The sequence below is a fragment of the Myotis yumanensis genome, unplaced genomic scaffold, assembly GCF_028538775.1.
Source record: "Myotis yumanensis isolate MYYU_CA2020_CCGP unplaced genomic scaffold, mMyoYum1.0.hap1 SCAF_12, whole genome shotgun sequence".
NCBI classification, from domain to species: domain Eukaryota; kingdom Metazoa; phylum Chordata; class Mammalia; order Chiroptera; family Vespertilionidae; genus Myotis; species Myotis yumanensis.
This window is the reverse complement of record NW_027223763.1, coordinates 23,796,548-23,817,001: the sequence shown is the minus strand read 5'-3', so window position 1 is coordinate 23,817,001 and position 20,454 is coordinate 23,796,548. Positions and strand designations below refer to the sequence as shown.

General features: G+C 41.9%; 1 protein-coding gene across 1 annotated transcript in view; it reads right to left on the bottom strand.

Annotated features, from left to right (window-relative positions):
• Positions 1-20,454, bottom strand: part of GRIN3A (glutamate ionotropic receptor NMDA type subunit 3A) — a 142,480-nt gene that overhangs the window by 88,756 nt on the left and 33,270 nt on the right. The window contains exon 2 of the mRNA XM_070431013.1: positions 6,896-7,500. Coding sequence (XP_070287114.1) covers positions 6,896-7,500 — 605 coding nt within the window. The remainder of the gene's footprint in view (positions 1-6,895; positions 7,501-20,454) is intronic.

Genomic DNA, 20,454 nt, shown 5'->3' with positions numbered 1-20,454 from the left:
AAGCAGCCTCAGGTTCTCCTGGAACTTTTCTAATATCCAGGAATAAAATGGGAACTATCATCAATTTATACCCTTGTGGTTTTGGAATGGATATTTGTTTTAGTCTTTTTTCTTTCTGGAGCTTCTTAGTGCCTCACAATACCTGGCACATAATTGGTATGTGCAGAATCAATAAACAAAGCAACATTGATTATTAATGAAAAGCCAGTGAATCTTGGTACTGCTTGACCATCCCATATAATAAAAGGCTAACATGCAAATTCACCAAACAGCAAATGACCGGTCACTATGACATGCACTGACCACCAAGGGGCAGACGCTCAATGCAGGAGCTGCCCCCTTGTGGTCAGTGTGCTCCCACAGGGGGAGTGCCTCTTAGCTAGAAGTCGGGTTCACGGCTGGTAAGCGCAGTGGCGGTGGCAGGAGCCTCTCCTGCCTCCCCTCCGTGCCAGTGGGACATCCTCCGAGGGCTCCTGGACTGTGAGAGGGGGCAGGCCGGGCTGAGGGACTCCTCCCCTACCCCCGTGTGCATGAATTTCATCCACTGGGCCTCTAGTATAAGCATAAAAATGAACACAGCTTGGAGGAGAAAGAATCTTTAGCATGTTGGTCCATTTTTCAGGGATAACCGAGGAGGGGGCCTAACAACGCCAGCTAATACTGAAGGATAATCACTATTGAGAGGGTGTTGTTCCAATGAAGAATAATCACCAAGTAGCTAGGTGGAAAAGAAAAAAGGATAAAAATTATAGGTAATAGGAGGAGCATATCCTCTCCTGGTTGGAAAATAAACAAAGAAGGTTGTAAGCTTCCTGACAGCAGAGTCTCTGTCTTCTATTCTTTGTGTCTCCTGCATTAGGCAAGGGCCTAGCCTCCTATATGTAAGCTTCAACAAACGTCTGTGATGAATAAGTTAATCATTACGTACTTAGAACAGAACTGAACTGCAGAACCTGTCCAAAGAAGAAAGGCAAGCCTGGCCAGTGTGGCTCACTGGTTGAGCATCAACCCATGAACTAGGAGGTCACGGTTCAATTCCCAGTCAGGGCACATGCCCGAGTAAGGGGAGTGCAGGAGGCAGCCAATCAATGATTCTCTCTCATCACTGATGTTTCTATCTCTCTCTCCCTTTCCCTTCCTCTCTCTGAAATCCTATCTAATAACAGACAAACATGGTAATTGACCATACCTTCACTATGCCTTCCATAGGCTAATCAGCACGATATGCAAATTAACCCAACCAAGATGGTGGCCGGCAGCCATGCAGCTGGAACGAGCAGGAGGCTTGCTTGCTCCAGTTATGGAGGAAGCCAAGGTTCCCTGCCTGCTGCAGCCCGGCTCTGAGCTCCGAAAGCAACAAAGTTTCAATTATAGAAGCTAAACAAACCCCAGATACCTGCTTTCAGCCGGCCGTGGCCTCAGAGCTGGAGCGAGCAGGAGCCCGGCTCTTAGCTCCAGTGATGACAACAAAGTTTCAATTATAGAAGCTAAACAAACCTCAGATACCTGCTCTCAGCAGGCCGTGGCCTCAGAGCTGGAGCGAGCAGGAGCCTCTCGGCTCTCAGCTCCAGTGACAGCAACGAAGTTTCAATTATAGAAGGTAAATAAATCTGAGAATTAAAAAAAAAAGAAAAAAAGGAGAGGCTGGGAGCTTCAGTTGCCAGCCAGCCTGAAAATGGCCCTCAGCCCCTCACCCAGACTGGCCAGGCACCCCAGTGGGGACCCCCACCCTAAAGGGGGTGTGGCCAGCCTGAAAACAGCCATCAGCCTCTCACCCAGGCTGGCCAGGCACCCCAGTGGGGACCCCACCCTGAAGGGGGTGTGACCAGCTGCAAACAGCCATCAGCCCCTCACCCAGGCTGGCCAGGCACCCAAGTGGGACCCCCACCCTGATCCAGGACACCCTTCAGGGCAAACCAGCCGGCCCCCACCCATGCACCAGGCCTCTATCCTATATAGTAAAAGGGTAATATGCAGACTGACCCTAACAGCAGAAAGACTGGGAATGACTGGTCACTATGACACACACTGACCACCAGGGGGCAGACGCTCAATGCAGGAGCTGCCCCCTGGTGGTCAGTGCGCTCCCACATGGAGAAGCTCTGCTCAGCCACAAGCCAGGCTGACAGCTGCCAGTACAGCGGTGGTGGTGGGAGCCTCTCCCGCCTCCTCAGCAGTGCTAAGGATGTCCAACTGCAGCTTAGGTCTGCTCTCCGCTGGCAAGTGGACATCCCCCGAGGGCTGCTGGGCTGCCAGAGGGATGTCTGATTGCCGGCTTAGGCCTAATCCCCCAGGGAGCAGGCCTAAGCCAGCAGGTGGTCATCCCCCGAGGGGTCCCAGACTGCGAGAGGGCATAGGCTGGGCTGAGGTACACCCCCCCCCCTGCACAAATTTTTGTGCACCGGGCCTCTAGTCAATAATAATAAAAATGTTTTTTAAAAAAGGCAAGATTCCATATTCTACATAGAAAATAGAATAACTATCAGGACTATGATTAATTAGCCAAAGGATCGGGGATTTCTTAGGCCAAGGGGAACAAGGTGTGTATCAGTATGGAGACCCTTGGAATTCTTAAAGTTTAGTTGCCTTTGACCAGGCTGTGCGTAACCCAGGAATAATAGATTCACTAGGACCCAGGTTTTCAGGTAAACACGGACAAAGCCTAACTCTAGGATCAGCAGGTAAGTCCCCCAAATCCTATTTGTTTTCACCAGAGTCTTGTGTTTAGATTGCAACAAAGCAATAAATATGGGCAAGGTTAAAGCCAATTTTCAGTTATACAGAAATTTATATCCTAATAGTTTTTAAAAATGACTTGCAAGGTTTTCATGCTATATTACCGCATTTGATTAATTTGTTACAGGATTATGATTTTATAATATGTTATGGCTAATGTTCTGCTTTTCAAGTGATATCCAGTATGCATATAAAATTCAAATTTCTTAGCTTGGCGTAAAAGCCCTGTGTGGCACGCTATCAAATTAACTACTTTTCCAAAATCACATCAAATCCTCTTCATATGCAATGTATGCTCCAACTGTATTCAATTTCTCTTTCGGGTCTCAGGTAATTTGCATCGTCTGTGAATTTGCTCCAAACAGTGTTTCTCCCTTATCACCAAGCCTCAGAAAAGAGTTAATTACTTCCTCCTCTGTGTATCTGAACATACCTCTATTTTTAAGAATCATGTATCCTTTGTTTTATAACCATTTAGTTTTCAACCTCATGCAATAGCCAGTGGTCGGCAAACTGCGGCTCAGCAAACCGCGGCTTGCGAGCCACACTCGGCTCTTTGGCCCCTTGAGTGTGGCTCTTCCACAAAATACCGGCTCTTCCACAAAATACCGACTTCTGCGCATGGGCCACGAAGTTTCAATCACACTGCACGTGCATGCCCGCACGTGGTATTTTTGTGGAAGAGCCACACTCAAGGGGCCAACGAGCTGCATGTGGCTCTCGAGCCGTGGTTTGCCGACCACTGCACTAGGCTGTCAGCTCCAAAATGGCTGCAGGCAATTCTTCATTTTGTCTACCTCACCCTAGTTCAACAAATACTCATTGGCTGCCCCAAACATCCATGCATACATATTTATGAAGCCATTACCAAGTAATGTATCAGATTTCATAGCTTTAAACTGTTAACATTTAATAAAACAACTTGCAAATAAATTGTTAAAGATCATGCTAAGAACAAGGCTCGCACCACCTCCAAGTGGTTTTATCTACATTTAGTTGTGATGGACATTTGCTCTGGCCTGTGGAGACCCAGGAAGAGTAAAATCCTTTAGACCTGTAATTATATCTATGTAGTCTGCCATGAGAAGTGATTTTCCTAGTCTAAAAAGGCTATGCTGGAAAAGCCCTGCTTTTGGTGATTTCATTAACATTTAAAACTGTTAACAATTCTGTCAGCCCAAACTGAAAATGACTGTGTGAGAAATGAAAGCTTACGTAACGCGGACACTTGCTCTTCATGGCTCATTATCCTCGTGGCTTTCATTACGCAGCTAGGAAGTGGGGTCAACGTCACAAAATTCGGGAACAATTAAGAAAATTACTGCATGCAGAGGTGACTTTAGAAAAGACTGTATTCGGCAACATAAAAAAGAATGATGAAAAACCCACAGATGTTTTATAGCTTAAGGCAGACTTTATCCAGGGTTTTGCCCACTTCCCTTGACCTTTTCCTGAACACCTTGAAACTTTCTCTTTGATGGCATTCCCAAGGAGTTTAGGAAGTCCTGGGCATATTTCCTGAAGTTCTCTGAGTTCGTTCTCAAACACACCCATGGAGGTGAGGATATTGTCACTGATCCTTATACGTTTGAATTGCAGTCAGGCTCCAAACCTTACAATCTTCTTTTAGAGTTTTTATAGTTTGTGGAAATAGCCACATGAACAAAGATTATTCACTAACCTAACATTTCATTTTAAAAAAAAGTAACAGATGAAAACTAGATGGTATCTAGGTAAGTTAAAAAACAACTATTTTTAATTTAGACAAAATCTTGTATATCTATCAACCACTTGTTTTTCTTCTACAGCTACATTTGACGTAGGGTGTAAACGTAATAGAAAATGTCTTTTCCTTCTTATTTATTTGTTTATTTATTGTTAATCCTCACTCAAGGATAATTTTCCCCCATTAATTTTTAGAGAAACTGAAAGAGAGAGAGGGAGGGGGAGAGGAAGAGAGAGAAACATCAATGTGAGAGAGAGATACATCGATTGGTTGCCTCCTGCACACACCCTGGTTGGGGCCGGGGATTGAACCTGCAACTCAGGTAGGTGCCCTTGACCGGGAATCAAACCCATGGACCTTTGGCCTGAGGGCCAATGCTCTAACCACTGAGGAAACCGGCCAGGCATCCTTCTTTCTGTATCAATTTCAATAAATGCATATTAAGTGACTGCTATACGCTAGGTATTAAACTAAGCTGGGTAATATTTCTACTTAATAAAATTCATATTTTGGCTCACAAGTCAGACACAGGCAAACAGTGATGATTTGTACATAATTTCACGTACAAAGTGCCATGGGCTCCTTATGGAAGGAGACATAACTTTCATATAAATTTAATCTGGAGAAGCCAGAAAGATCAGTATGATCTTGATAAAATAACCCCTTAAGATATATGTTATAATCCATGTCAATAAATATTTCTCCCTGTAGTTTTTAAACATTTTTAGGATCCAAACAGAGTCATTTTTCTTGGGCTCTCCATTGTACATGAGACAGAAAGATGCTAGATAACTTAATGTAGTTTTCACAAGTGGTTTTTCCTGCCTGCTATTTACAATTGTCCTTTCAACATAATGACTATTCTGAATTATAAATAAAAACTTTGCTTATATTTTTGTTATGAGGGTGAGTGTTTCTTATTCTAGATAAAATTCTGAGCCTCGCTTATCTACTAGTTCAAAAATAGTAGATTAAATCTGGACAGAATCTATAAAATAAAAATGTTCATAGAATTTATCTTGTGGAATTTCAAATACAATATGAGAAAAATGAAAAGATCAGATTATGGTAGAATACCTACTTTTATCATTAGAAGGTTCCTAATAAATAATTTTTTCATTTTATTAACAATCTTCTTTAGGAAGTATATAGGTTGTACTTAAGCTCTGCCATACACATGGCATTTAGCATGTTGCCTTGCACATAGTAGGTGCTCAATCCACATGTGTAAAATTCAATGTAGAATGCGTAGGCCCTCCTGACCTTTCATCAAATCATCATGTCTTTCTAAAAGGTAAGACACTATGAGGTTGTCTTGTGTTTCTCAATATGGTCAGAGTGTCTGTTCTAGGAGGATTGCCTAAAAATGGGCTCAAGCCTAGAGCTAAGCCTTTTCCTCTGAAAGACCAGTAGTACTACGATGTGGCTTCTCTGATCATAGGTGATCCTCTTCAGAAAAAAATCTAGGCCCTTATAAAGTAACCTTTAAGGATACTGTCCTTTTGGGGGATCATGAGAACCATTTCTATAAAATGGGTTATTGTTTCATTTAAATGGGCTTTTTCATTTTAGCTTCTGAGCCAGACTGAGGAACTGGAGAGGAAATATACCTAAATTAAAACATTATATATATATAATGTGTGTATATATATATATATATATATATATATATATATATATAGTGTAATACTCTTGGAGGAACTCTTAGTTCTTTTTCTATGTATGTATGTATGTATTTACCTACCTACATATGTATCCATCATAATGTCTCCATGGATAGTAGGATCTACTGTTTGCATTAGTGAATATGTAACAGGAAACCAGGGCGCAGAGGAATAAGGTAACTTGACCAAGTCACACAAGTGGCAGAGCCAAATTCAAGTTCAGAGTCTGGTTCCAGGTTCTATGCCTGTAACCCCTACGCATACTGTCTCAAGCACCTGGGAGGAGAGAAAAGTCTATTTCCTGCTTGACTAAATTTTTGTTCAGGTCTGTTGATAGGGGAAAGTGTGGGCAGGGATAGAAACATTTTTGTGCATTTCTATGAGCTGAGCATCATGTTAGGTACTTTTCATATATAATTTCAAGGTATCTTTATTATTATACTAAGCTACTCAATATTACCCCAGTTTATCAATTAGCAAACTGAGGCTCAGAGTTGTTAAATAACTTGCCAAGGACATACAGCTAGAAAGGGACTAAGCCAGGGTTCAAACGTAGGACTGAGTGTTCCCTACTACACACCATATGCTAAAAGTCTACAGATCAAATTCCAGATGACAGATCATGAAATACTAGCCTCATGTAACCAGAAATATTATTAGAGCTTGAAGTTTCTCAGAAATAAGATTTTTGCAAAGGAGACAGACAGGGAAATTTTACTTCCTGTCCCAGCCTGGTGCATGGGGATGTAACCCAGGCCTTGTTTCCTACCTTGACAGATATTGTCCTGAAGTGAGGTTTGCAGTTTCCACATCCATGCAGTTCATTGTGCTGGGGATGAGAGCAAGTTCTGGCTGGATCATGGTGGCTGAGGCTACAGCTCTTGCGACCAATTCCATGGCATCTTGCACATAGTACTCAAAGACCGACTGTGTTGTTTTCCCATGAGCGATGAGCCCTAAGGGAAGACCTTCTGTCCTCAGTTCCTCGACGTTCTGTGAGTCCCCCAGCACCCAACGAAGCTCAGAGGGCATCACCCAAAACTGGGTGGTAATCTCGAAAATCCGCCGGATACTGTCCATGTGGCAGCCGAACATCACCACTGTGGGCGTGCTGTTCTTAATGCTCTCAAGCTGGACCTGCAGGAAGCTGAGGAGGTCCTCGGTGGAGGAGAGGTTGGCGGTGATGTTGATGATAGAGCCGAGGTGGAACCTGGCGTTATCCTGGGTAAGGAGGAGGAAGTCGGTGATGTTCCAGTCTTCCTGGCACAGCAACAAGCTAAAATTGTACCAGTTGTTCATGGTCAGGATTGAGACAGTGACATCAGCATCAGAACTTAATGAATTTTCTAAACTCAGCTGTAGGTGAAGGGGATTCTGTATTTAAAGATATGAAAAAGAACAATTAGAAAGTGTTGGCCAAGGATTATAACATAGGGTGCTTCTGCTTTCTAGTGAGGCTTAATCCTCATATTTTCCCCTGTAATATTTAAATGCACATCTGGGATAAAAGTCCCATAATTTGGAAAACTATGTTTCCTATCTAATGGAATTATTGATTCCTTACAACTCATTTCCCTATAATTTTTGCTAAGATTATCAGATGATTCTTAGTGTCACTATTGGGGTGACACAACCATATATACATTTGGTCTTTAATTTTTATTAGGCCTGTCTACTTCCTAACAGACTGCGCCCTTTATGCATCCCATTTCTAATTATTACTGTTATTAACCTGTTTGTTAAGTTTTCCTCTCAGGTGAAATAGTTGAAAAAATTACATCTGCTTTCCTTTAAAATTAATAGCAGGTACTTATATAAGGACTAGAGACCTGTGCATGACATTTGTGCACTGGGGGGAAGGGGGAGGGGAGTCCCTCAGCCTGACCTGCTCCCTCTTGCAGTCCAGGACCCCTTGGGGAATGTCCGCCTGCTGGCTTAGGGTGATCGGGCCTAAGCCGGCTGTCAGACATCCCTCTCACAGGCCGGGGCTCCCTCATTTTTTACCGCCTGCCTGCAGCTCAGCTTCTGGCTGAGCAGAGCTCCCCCAGTGGGAGCATACTGACCACCAGGGAACAGCTCCTGCATTAAGCATCTGCCCCCTGGTGGTCAGTGCGCGTCATAGCAACCGCTCTTCCGCCTTTCGGTTGATTGGCATATTAGGGTTTTATTATATAAGATGGTGTGGGAAATGGATGCATCATAGTTTCTGAGACTTCTAGCACTGAGGAAGGCACTTCTAATATTCATGGTGCTATGGTCTGAATGTTTGTGTTCCCCCCAAGTTCATATGTTGAAATACTAATGCCCAGGAAAGTGATTAGGTCATGAGAACAGAACCCACATGAGTGAGATGAAGGCCTGAGAGGCTCGAGAGACCTTCCTTTCCCCTTCCTCCATGTGAGGACCCAGTGAGATGTTGGCTGCCTGTGACCCAAGAGACGGCTCTCACCCAACCATGCTGGCACTGTGATCTTGAATGTCCAGCCTCCAGAACTAAGAAATACATTTCTGTTGTTTATAAGCTACCCAGTCTGTATTCTAGCAGCCTGATCAGAATAAGACATATGGCATAATTAACAATATATACACTAAGATTAAGTTCAATATTGAAGGCTTGCTTACATTTCTGTATCTACTGAGAATGGATTCTTGCTGTGAAATGTGAAATGTGTGTTCCATCACAATTTCATCTACTTATGGAACTCACCAATTCCATGAAGGAAGAATATCATATTTGAAAAGTCACAAATTACTAATCAAATAAGTGGAAATAGTCCTCTAATGAATAAACTTATTAAGGTGTTCTTCCCAAGAACAGACATTTGACACATTTATCATTTCATATTGACATCCTGAGAATGTTCAGCACAAATCCTTACACGTATTAGGTGCACAATAAATATGGCCGCATTGAACTAAGTATGTTCCCATTGGGAACTATTAGACTATTGAACTATTTCTGAGAAACTGTCCAACATTCAAGTCAATAATAGTAGAGAAATGAGCAGGACATTCTCAGTAAAGTTTCAAGCCCTTGAACAAAAGGAAGTGTGGCCTTTCCTTACCCACCAAAAAAAAAAAAAAAAAAAAAAAAAAAAAAAAATGTCACAAGAAATAGCATCTGATATGTGTAGAATAAGGAGTGAGGATTCCAAAGGGATTTATGGGAGACAAACTATGGCCAAAGGCAGTAAATGAGCACAATAGGTAGGACTGAATCTTATAACTTATTTTGAGAATTTGACTGTCCTTCCAAATTAAGCTGTGGGCAGGGCTTGTAATGATAAAAGCAGAGCATTTAGGGGACCAGCTATAGGCTGCAGTCCATGGGGAGAGGGAAACTGAGCCCTCTAGGATCTTGATTAAATGCTGTTAAACTGGAAGGCAGTGCTGGCAATGGTAGAAAGGGGGATGGGAAAAGTGTGTGTGTGTTTTTTAAATTAAAATCTAATGACAAGATTAGATATGAGAGGCAAAAAAGAGAAAGCTGTCAAAAACCAGGAGACAGTATCCAGTAGGTAGTTCCTGGTTTCCAGGTTGGGGGGGCCCTAGAAGATCTTGAGATAAGAGGAATGAACGCTTTGCTTCCTCCCTCCTACTACTGATTCATATAAATTGCTCCAGAGAGTTTTTTCTGTCTTCCTCTTTTAGCTTTCTTTCTTTCCTTCTTCCTTTTATTTCTTCCTTTGCCTTAACCCTCTTCCAGAAGCAAAGAGCACGGGAAGGCAAGCTCCGTTTTTAGCTGGCAGAAACAAACTATTCCCAACTGTTTTCTTGGCTTCAGCTCCCTATTCTGTTGCCAGTTTTCTTTCTAAAACATGAATATGACCATATCATTCTTCTGCACCACAACCTCTGAATCACCCATAGGACACATTTCAAAATCAATAGTATGGCTTAGGAGGCCGTTCCTAGTCTTTAACCTCCAATACTCCAAATATGCACACCAAGACAAGTCACAGTGGACAGTGTATTTCTCTTGTGTCAGAGCGAGCTTTCCATGCCTACACAAATATGATATCCTGGTCTCACCACCTAGAAATGCATTTGCCTGTATTCATCGTCATCCTTTAAAACTCAGCTTTTCCATGCAGATTTCCAGAAACTAGTTTATGTAGTGTTTATGACTGTTTCTGTTGCTGCTGCTGAGGATCTTTTACTTTTTTGTCTCACAATATTTTTGCCCTGTTGATTTCCGGCAGTGGTGAACTGGGTTTTTGTTTGATGGTTCCTCTGATTGCCGACCAACAGAATTAATCATCTCATGTCTGTGTCATGTCCGACCCTTTATTACAGAACTCTTCACACCATAGTGTAGCTACTTGGTTATGTGTATATCTATCACACTAGATTGGAAGCTTCTTTAGGACAAGAAATATATCTCAACCACTTCTTCCAGCACAATTCTTATTCAACGTGAGAGTATTTGTCAAACAGGATTCTTTTTTTCTTGGCTTCAAGTTCTGGGCTATGATCATAATCTCTTCCCAGAAAGACTAAGAAGAAGGCCATTCCTAGCAGAACTTCTAGATCTGGTATTTTGTGCCCAGTTGCAACAAAGTCCCGTCATACACTTTCCATGAAGGGATTCATTAAACAGTATGTGAGGAGCAAGCTCTAATGGATACAGTGATGAAAATGTTCTCTTCTTGCCAGATGCAAGCTGGCCCAGAAGGCGGGGCCCCCTCACTGCTCCCATGTGCCAGCCACACAGGCATGCCATTCTAACCCATGCCAGGACACATCTCAAAGTGACTTGACCCAGGGGCCTTTAGGATTACTTGCAAATATTAAGTCTACAAATGCCAAGGCTCTCCTTCACATGCTCTTACCAAGTGGAGGGAGCAGTACAGAGGACTGGCCGAAAGCACAGGCTTTCAAGTCCTACAAACTTGGGTTTGGGTCCAGGCTCCCTTTCTTAGTAACTGCAGCCTTGGGAAAATTGTTCTTTCTGAGCCTCATTTTGGTTATCCGTTAAAGGAGGCTGGTCACTGCAGTCACCTCCTGAGGCCACTGTTTGGATAAAATAAGGCAATATGCATAAAGCAGTAGGGACATCGGTAGCTATTATGAGCTTTTCATTTGTATTATTATTAGGTTATAATTTCTGGACAAAGTCCATGTATTATGTTTTCCTGCATCCTTCATGCAACCCTAAAACTAGTTAATTTCTTTAAATGCCTGGGCTTTTAAAGGAGTAAGATTTAATTTTCAGGAAAAAACTGGAAAAGGGGGAAGACTGTTCTAGGAAAAGTTCAATAATTATGATTAGTAGGGGTAGGTGGATGCAAGTGTCTCACTATACAGGCATTCTCTGAGACTTTAAAAAAAATAAAGAAGCATATAAAAATGATTATTCACTATATATAGCTAAACATATAAGGATTTAAAAAACATACATATTTAACCAAAGTAAGGCAACATATGCTTAAATTCTGGCTGCATCATTTAGGAGCTCTGTGGTCTTCTACAAGTCATTTAGTATTTTGGAGTAAAATTCTTCATCTTCAAAACGAGACGAATTCACTTCGAGAATTAAATATGAGAAGGGAATAAACACATGGAAAGTGCCTGGCACAGGGAGGGTCGGTGGTGGTGGCTGCTACAATCTGCTTGAGTTAAGGCGTTGCATTGGAAATGCTTGCTAAAGTGAATGACTGTGGGACAACTTTTCTCTTTGCTATTGTTCTTTTTCCTTTCTCTTGCCAGTGGTTCTCAACCTTCCTAATGCCACGACCCTTTAATACAGTTCCTCATGTTGTGGTAACCCCCAACCATAAAATTATTTTCGTTGCTACTTCATAACTGTAATTTTGCTACTGTTATGAATCATCATGTAAATATCTGATATGCAGGATGTATTTTCAGGGGACGCGACCCACAGGTTGAGAACCGCTGCGTCTTGACTCTTACCAATTACACAAACTCTTTACCAGGAAAACAGCCACTCTGTCTCAGGCTGGGAGAGACCATTCATTTGGCAGATATTATGTTTATAGCAGAGTACCCGCCCCCCCCCCCCCCCCCCCCCGGCCCCCAAGCCTCTTTCCAATTCTAGTGTCACTTCACAAGTTAAGGAATTTTTGGTGCCAACTGCTGGAGATCCCCCATCAATTTTTGTTGTCCCTGAGAGTACAGATTAAGCTATTTTCTGGATCAGTAGAAGTTTCAAAAACAGGATTGGCTGCAGTGAAGAGCTTGCCAGAGAGCTTTGAGATACTCCCTTGGCAGAAGAAAAGAGGTAATGAAACCAGGTTTGCTGTAAGAGTGGGGAAAAGATGAAATTCTCTTAGCTCTTTTCTGGCAAGCAAACCCATTCGGTTTTGCCTTCTAGGCCAAAGCTCAGAAAGCTCAAGTGAACATAATATTTCCGCTCCTTTTAACAGAGACGAAATCCCATTCCTTTCATAAGTCTGCTGTTGCTAAACTGTTTAAGGAGCCCAGAACCAACTTTCTATGCTGCTATAGCTACTGCTCAGCCAAAGAGGCCGCAGGAAGTTTTCTGCTTCTCATCTCACACCTCATTTGACTTATGTGATACAGAAGTCATTTTTTTCTGAAAATTAAAGCTTATTCCTTTAGAAGCCCAGGCCTTTAAAGAAATTAACTAGTTTTAGGGTTGCATTAAGGATACAGGCAAACATAATGTATGGATCTTGCCCAGAAATTATAACCTAATAATAATACAAATGAAAAGCTCATAATAGCTACCGATGTCCCTACTGCTTTATGCATATTGCCTTATTTTATCCAAACAGTGGCCTCAGGAGGTGACTGCAGTGACCAGCCTCCTTTAACAGATGACCAAAATGAGGCTCAGAAAGAATAATTTTCCCAAGGCTGCAGTTACTAAGAAAGGGAGCCTGGATCCCAAACCCAAGTTTGTAGGACTTGAAAGCCTGTGCTTTCGGCCAGTCTTCTGTACTACTCCCTCCATTTGATATGAGCATGTGAATGAAAGCCTTGGCATATGTAGACTTAATATTTATAGTTCCAATTATTTGCAAGTAATCCCAAAGGCCCATGGATCAAGTCACTTTTAGGATGTGTCCTGGCATGGGTTAGAATGGCATGCCTTGTGTGGCTGGCATATGGGAACCAGTGAGGAGGCCCAGCCTGCTGCCCAGCATGCACCTGGCTTCCCAGCCTTTTTCTTCATTCACCCTCCCATTTGTAGCAAATTTTGTGAAATCGAAAGATTTGAATTCTTCATTAACAGCAATTTAGCAAAGAAATTCAGTTGTATAATTAATGACATCTGTTTTGTGTTCGGTAGAATAAGAAAATTTGGAAAATCTCAATTTTTCATTTAGATGCTACTGAATTTCATGGTTGAAACCATCATCCATAATGGTGTCCAACCAATATGTATGGGGGAGGGTCAACAAAGATCTCAGGACATATCCCTCAGGATTTTGAGTGATTCTATATAATAAAAGCCCAATATGCTAAGTGTCTAGTTGACTGGTCGGCCGTTCAACCAATAAAAGCATAATATGCTAATGATAATGGTAAGGCCGCTCAACCGTTCGCTATGATATGCATTGAACACCAGGAGGCAGACAGCTGACCGGACAACCAGTTGCTATGATGTGCACTAACCACCAGGGTGCAGACACTCCAACCGGTAGGTTAGCTTGCTGCTCGGATCCAGCCAATCGGGACTGAGTGAGATGGACTGGATACACCCTGGAGCCCTCCTGTGACCCCTCCCTGGCTAGCCAAGCTCCTGTGTCCCTCCCCGGTTCCGATCATGCACCGGTGGGGTCCCCTGGCCTGGCCTCCTAATTCGGGACCCCTCAGGGGATGTCAGAGAGCCGGTTTTGGCCCGATCCCACAGGCTAGGCCAAGGGACCCCACTGGTGCATGAATTCGTGCACCGGGCCTCTAGTATATTTATAAAACAATACATAACAGAGTAGTAAAATAGAATGGATGCTTTAGAAGGTAGCACTCTGGTTGCATGGTACACTTGGCATAATATTGCCAATCATGCTGGGTGTGGTCTATTTCACTGCAGTAATATTGGGGAGGCTGGTTTGACCTCTTTGAATAGAGCAAACAGTGACAGACTGACCCAGTCTTAGGGGGGAGTGTTAGCATGCCTAACACTATCTTAAAAAAAAAAAAAGAGTGGATAGAGTGTCGGCCTGCGGACTGAAAGGTCCCAGGTTCGATTCCGGTCAAGGGCATGTACCTTAGTTGCGGGCACATTCCAAGTGGGGGGGGGGGGTGTGCAGGAGGCAGCTGATCGATGTTTCTCTCTCATCGATGTGTCTAACTCTCTATCCCTCTCTCTTCCTCTCTGTAAAAAATCAATAAAATATGTTAAAAAAGAAAGAAAGAAAGAAATGGCTGATTTACTCATCCAACAGAACATGTGAAAGCCTATTACCAGCCAGGCCATGGATACTGAGATGCATGTCTTCAGGCAGAAGAAACAGTAGGAGCACGCATGCACTTCCCTTTGAACCAACTCAATCCTTCTTTCCCCAGGCCCTATTTCCAAAAGTTGTGGCAATCATTCAAGCTTCCTGCACTGTGCTTTTGATCATGCCTTTTTCCCATTCTAGTTCCATCTAATTATTATTATTATTATTTTAAAATATATTTTTATTGATTTTAGAGAGGAAGGGAGATGGAGAGAGAGAGAGAAACATCAATGAGAGAGAATCATGGATCAGCTGCCTCCTGCACACCCTCTACTTGGAATTGAGCCCACAACCTGGGCATGTGCCCTGACAGGGAACTGAACCATGGCTTCCTGGTTCATAGGTCGATGCTCAACCATTGAGCCATGCCAGCCGGGCCCATCTAATTATTGATACTCAACTAGTTTATCTGTATTCTACCCCACTTCTGCCTTTTGTTCTAGATGGTTATACTTTCTCTTGGCTGACCCTGGGTATCTTTGAAAGCCTTTGGCTGCCACTCACTCTCCGAGCCCTGATATCCCAGCCCACTCATACAAGATATACCTACCCAGGTGCAACCTCTGGGGATGAAAACTGTCACTGGTACACAGTCCTTGGGAAAGGGAGAACTTTGATCAAGGGGTGTGGCTACAGAAGATATGTAGTCATACTGTGCTTAGGAGAGAGTCAGCTTGGGCAAAATGCCCCAACACAGGAAAGGGTGAAGCAGGGACAGGTAGTTATTGGAAATGTGGGCGTTTGACATCAGGAAAAACTGCCAGCAAGGAACAAGGTCCAAAACCTTGGTCTAGGGTTCAGAAGGTCACTGCAATTCCCATGGGAAGCCACAGGAAGGAGCATGGTGGCTCTAGGTCAGCGATTCTCAACCTGTGGGTCGCAACCCCTTTGGGGGTTGAACGACCCTTTCACAGGGGTCGCCTAAATACATCCTGCATATCAGATATTTACATGATGATTCATAACAGTAGCAAAATTACAGTTACGAAGTAGCAACGAAAATAATTTTATGGTTAGGGGTCACCACGACATGAGGAACTGTATTAGGAAGGTTGAGAACCACTGCTCTAGGTAGACTCAGATCTTTGTTCGAGTTTGTGGTTCTGCTATTATCAGTTTGTGTGGCAGGCTCGGTGAAAATCATTTAGCCTCACAGAGCTTCATTTTCCTCTTCTCTACAATGAAAATGACACTAGCTGCCTTGCAAGGTTTGTGAGGATTAAATAACATAAAGTATATAAACCATCTGCACAGAGTAAGTAGCAAGTGGTACCTTATAATGATGATGGTGATGATAGTGATAATGACAATAATATTAGGAACATTACACTAAGAGAACTGAAGTATAAAGGCTAGGCTGGTACATTCAATTTATTTAACAGAGTTGAAACCTTATTTTGAGTACCTATTTTGTGCCAGGCATTAGATACTGACTACTGAGGCCAAAGTAGTGAATAAGACCAATGTGGTCCTTTCTTTCATGGAGTTTACCATCTAGAGGTACTATTATCAGCACCAGAACACATATTGGGGGATAGTATAGGTATAAGGCAGTAGACTAGGACAAGAAATAGGGTCTGAAGTTTGAGCCAGACGAAAAGAATTAGTGGTTTTGTTTTTGAGTTTTAGAATATGAGGCAAATATCTTCACAACCTTCTTGCCTACATTTTGGACAAGCACTGGGTACTGGGGCAAGGCCAAGTCTGCACGTGGCGGTCAAGTGACCATGGATGGTTGGGAAAGTAGGATAAGCCTGGAAGAAGGCAGAATCTGACAACCATGGAGGCTTCATCACATACATGACATGCAGTACTTGGTACGTATTAGCTTATTATTATTATTATTATTAGTGTTAATAAAATGATCACACTTCTGTGAGCTGGCATAATTGATCCTTCCCCGATGCCCACAGCATTCTGATGCCAACACCAGTCACTGTGCCTGGCGGCAGGACCATGTGCCAGGGACAGGGAGGCAGCTGGTTTCCGTGTTGAACCAAGTGCAGCTGAGCTTCCGCTGACGCTAGAGCTCTCGAGTCTCTTTAGAAAGTGTATTGTCTCCCTCTCCTGCCATAGGGTCAGGTTCTCTGCTCTCCGTCCCTTCTCATTGTGTCAGTGTGCCTGCTCTTATCAACTCCTTCAGCCCCTTTTAATATACTTTAAGCTAGAGAAGCATATAACTCTAATATCACCATTTTGCCTAAAATAAGAGTAAACCACATCAAGACTATCCTATAAGCACAATGGGTTAGCTTTAGCAGTATTGAGGAGGCTGTGGACTGGACTGGAATTCAGGACTGTTCTGGGAAACTTGATATCCATTTCTTCAACTGTGACAAGAGAATAATGAATAGTCAACCACCTACTTCGGGGCAGTGTTGGGACCACATGATGTTATACATGTGAAAGCGCTTTATGAAGTAGAGGGCACTATTAAAATGGAAGACACAATGCATCTGAATATCTGTTTCCTGGACAGTAGGGGGCGGCAGGGTCAGTAACCTAGATAAAGGCAAAGGAGGCATTTCTGGAGTAGAATATTAAAGTTAGATATAATTTTCAAATTCTAAGTCAACTTTTTCATCTTTATATTAAGGAGGACAATATTATTTGTTATATTTTCAGAACTTTTGGAATAAAGATGTTGACTTAAGAATGATTTTAGGTCCTATATCACCATTCCAGGTTTTGGTCAAGCTAAGTAACATTTGAATGAACCAACACATTTATATGTATCAGCAAGCAGATGATTTTGCAGATAATGAAAATGTATTCAAATTACTGTAATAGACACTCTTAGTGACAAACTCTGGCATATTTTCCTTTGAAGACATTTTAAAATTTTTGACAAGTGAGTTCACAACAGGGCCAGAAACTATTGAAATGTGCACCAGATAATTAAACTGTCTAGCATGCAAGTTAAATTTCCTATGGAAATTTGATTATGTCAATACAGCTTAAAACCATTATTAAGGGATGGCTTATGTCACATGCTAATTTGCTTTATTACACTAAGAATGAAAACTCAGCTAAATGCTGATGATTAAATGCTGATGATTTCTTTTTTAAATACCCTTTAGAACTAACACCATAGTTGCCACAAATTTTTTCCTCAATTCCATAGGCCATTTTTTAAATTGATACAAGTACATACTTTATACATTTAAACCATGGTTCAACTAATTGTGATGTAATATGGCTTTTATATATACTAGTTTAGCACCTCAGATTAATTTCATAATTGTAAAGTCATTTTAATTGCATAATGGCTTATTATTTCATTTGGAAATGTAAAAAAAGAAAAATTATTGACTCCCATTCATTGCTTGATACCTGCCATGAACCAGTTTAACACTAGAAATAGTATTATGTGGTCACTTCGGCAGCACATATTCATTTTGGAAATAGTATTAGCATGCCATTAAACAGTGTCTCAGTAAATTTCCATATTAGCACCTTATCTCAACACTTGTGATCCACTAATTATGATTAAGCTTTGCTGCAATGACATTTTATTTCACTGGCATTACTAGGCACACATTAACATAATTAATCCTTTGTACCTTTCAAATCCTGGTTCAAAGCAAGAAAGCATTGGAAATGTTAATTTTAGTTTTAAAGTTTCTGGTCACAGAGGCAGTACTTTCTCATGAATTAGTAATCAAACTCAAAGGTTCTTTAAGCAGTTTGGGTGACCTCAGGCCCAGGACAATGAATTCTGCATGAACAGGCCTGTGTTCTTTCAGGATGGTGGTCTATGTGAGCATTCTCACTGATTCAAAAAAGACCTAATTGGCTAGTTTTCAGATTTAAGATTTGGATTGAATACGGCCCTGTGGTGAACTCACTTGTCAAATGACCGCCCATATCCATTCAATAATCAAACAATAATCAATCAGACAGGGCAGAAATATTAAATTTGGAATGATTCACCAAAAGCCAATTAGTGCACTTAGGCTTTTAGCCTTTTGTTTGAAAGGGACCTGAAAGCTCACCTAACCCAGATTCCTGTATAGTTTATGGAATGCCATGAATTAGGCAGTGAGTAAAAGGCATTTCTCCTTCCATTAGAAAGGTTAATAATTTGCTTAATTGAGGTGGTTTGCCTTCATTATGGTCTTTAGTGAATATGACTAAAAATTTAATATTCAGGAATAGTTGCTTGTGTTTAATTTTATCTCCTGAATTTTAAAGGAAAGATTTAGGCTTTGCCCAACTTACACCCTCTAATATCTCTCTGTAGTCCTTAAGCCACAAGTAATTGCCCTTTATAACAGAGGTAAGAAGAGTGTACTAATTTATGACTTCATTACTTCTTCTTCTCCACTGTGACAAACATATGCAATCACATCACGTCTTGAGAGCACTGTAACATTAATGACTAATTTTAGCTAAAAAGAATCAAATCAAATCAAATGAATTTTCTGAAATTATTTACTGTTCATATATATTCATTCTGATGGCATTATTTAGCCTCTATTGGCATTATTTTCTTTAAAACTCTTGCACATCACACCAAAAGCTTTTAGGGAAGAACCTCCAAAGATCACCATTATGTTTTCTCAGTCAGTCCAAGGGAGCACAGACCCAGAGAGAAGCAGGGGCTTTGGGAAGTCTTTATTATTTTCAGAAAAAAAAGAGAGAATTGATAATCCAGCATCTCAAAATATGAAATTCACAATGTTAGTAATATTCTATTTCCTTTCATTCTGTGTCCTGGATGATCCCGCAGAGTTCTGATATCCTATCTCTTGCCTCCCTTTCCAGATTATGCAAGATCCATCAGAGCAGACTGTTACATCTCTATGTATTCCAGCCCACACGCTTATCTCCTTTGACACAACAGTGGTGTCATCTTGTCCTGTTTATTCAAGTGTCTAAGAACATCTTAGTTTTCTTTTATCTTGGAAGCCACTCAAACACACCTGGAATTATACAAGTGCTCCGGCTCTCTTGTTTCCATATCCACAGGCAGGTCATTTTCTCTTTACCCCCCTTTTTACATCACCAACTCCCAGTCTTCTTTCAAGGCTGTGCTCAGGCTCTTTTTCTCCAGGTAAACATTCCTGACTTGCCTCACTCTCAAGGTGTATTACCTACCTCACTTTTAACTGCTGGTCCACCACACCCCATACATCCCCCAGTCATTTATTACATGGCATAGTCATCATTAGCTTACTCATCTCTCTCCTTTCTGGACTATTTGGAAGCCAGAGATGGTATCTTGTGTAGTAAAACTATAGGCCTGGTGCACGAAATCGTGCACGGGTAGGGTCCCTAGGCCTGGCTGGTGATCAGGGCCAATTGGGGCCTTCCTTCCCCTGGCTGCTGGCTGCCGGCCGGGGCCTTCCTTCATTCCACGCTGGCCCCTGGTGGTCAGCGCATATCATCATAGTGAGTGGTAGAACTCCCAGTTGGTCGAACTCCTGAGGGGACAATTTGCATATTAGCCTTTTATTATATAGGATTCCAAGTTAACAGTGCCCAGAAAATAGAACCACAGCAAAGATTTGTGGGTTGAATGAATAAATGGTGATGTATAGTTAGATTTAGACAGAGAATTCTGACCTTCAGCTGAGCTGTGTGTCGATTTTTTATGAGTCATTTTCCTTCATATTTTACTAATACAATTTCTCTCCAGAGGGCAGAGTAATATTATCTGCATTCCCATAAAATCTTATCCTTCTAAGAAGACACAAATCTTCTCTGGTGTCAATCAAAACAGGGGCACCTGAACGTCCAGAGGACTGACAGAACTGTCAAATGCACATGCCCCTGAGGCACTATTTAGAAGTACAAGTGAATCAGAATCCACACAAACTTAGGGCATGTCAGTCAGTCATTTTCTTTACACTCAAAATGTTTGTGGGGAAACATTTATTGTGCTTTATAAATT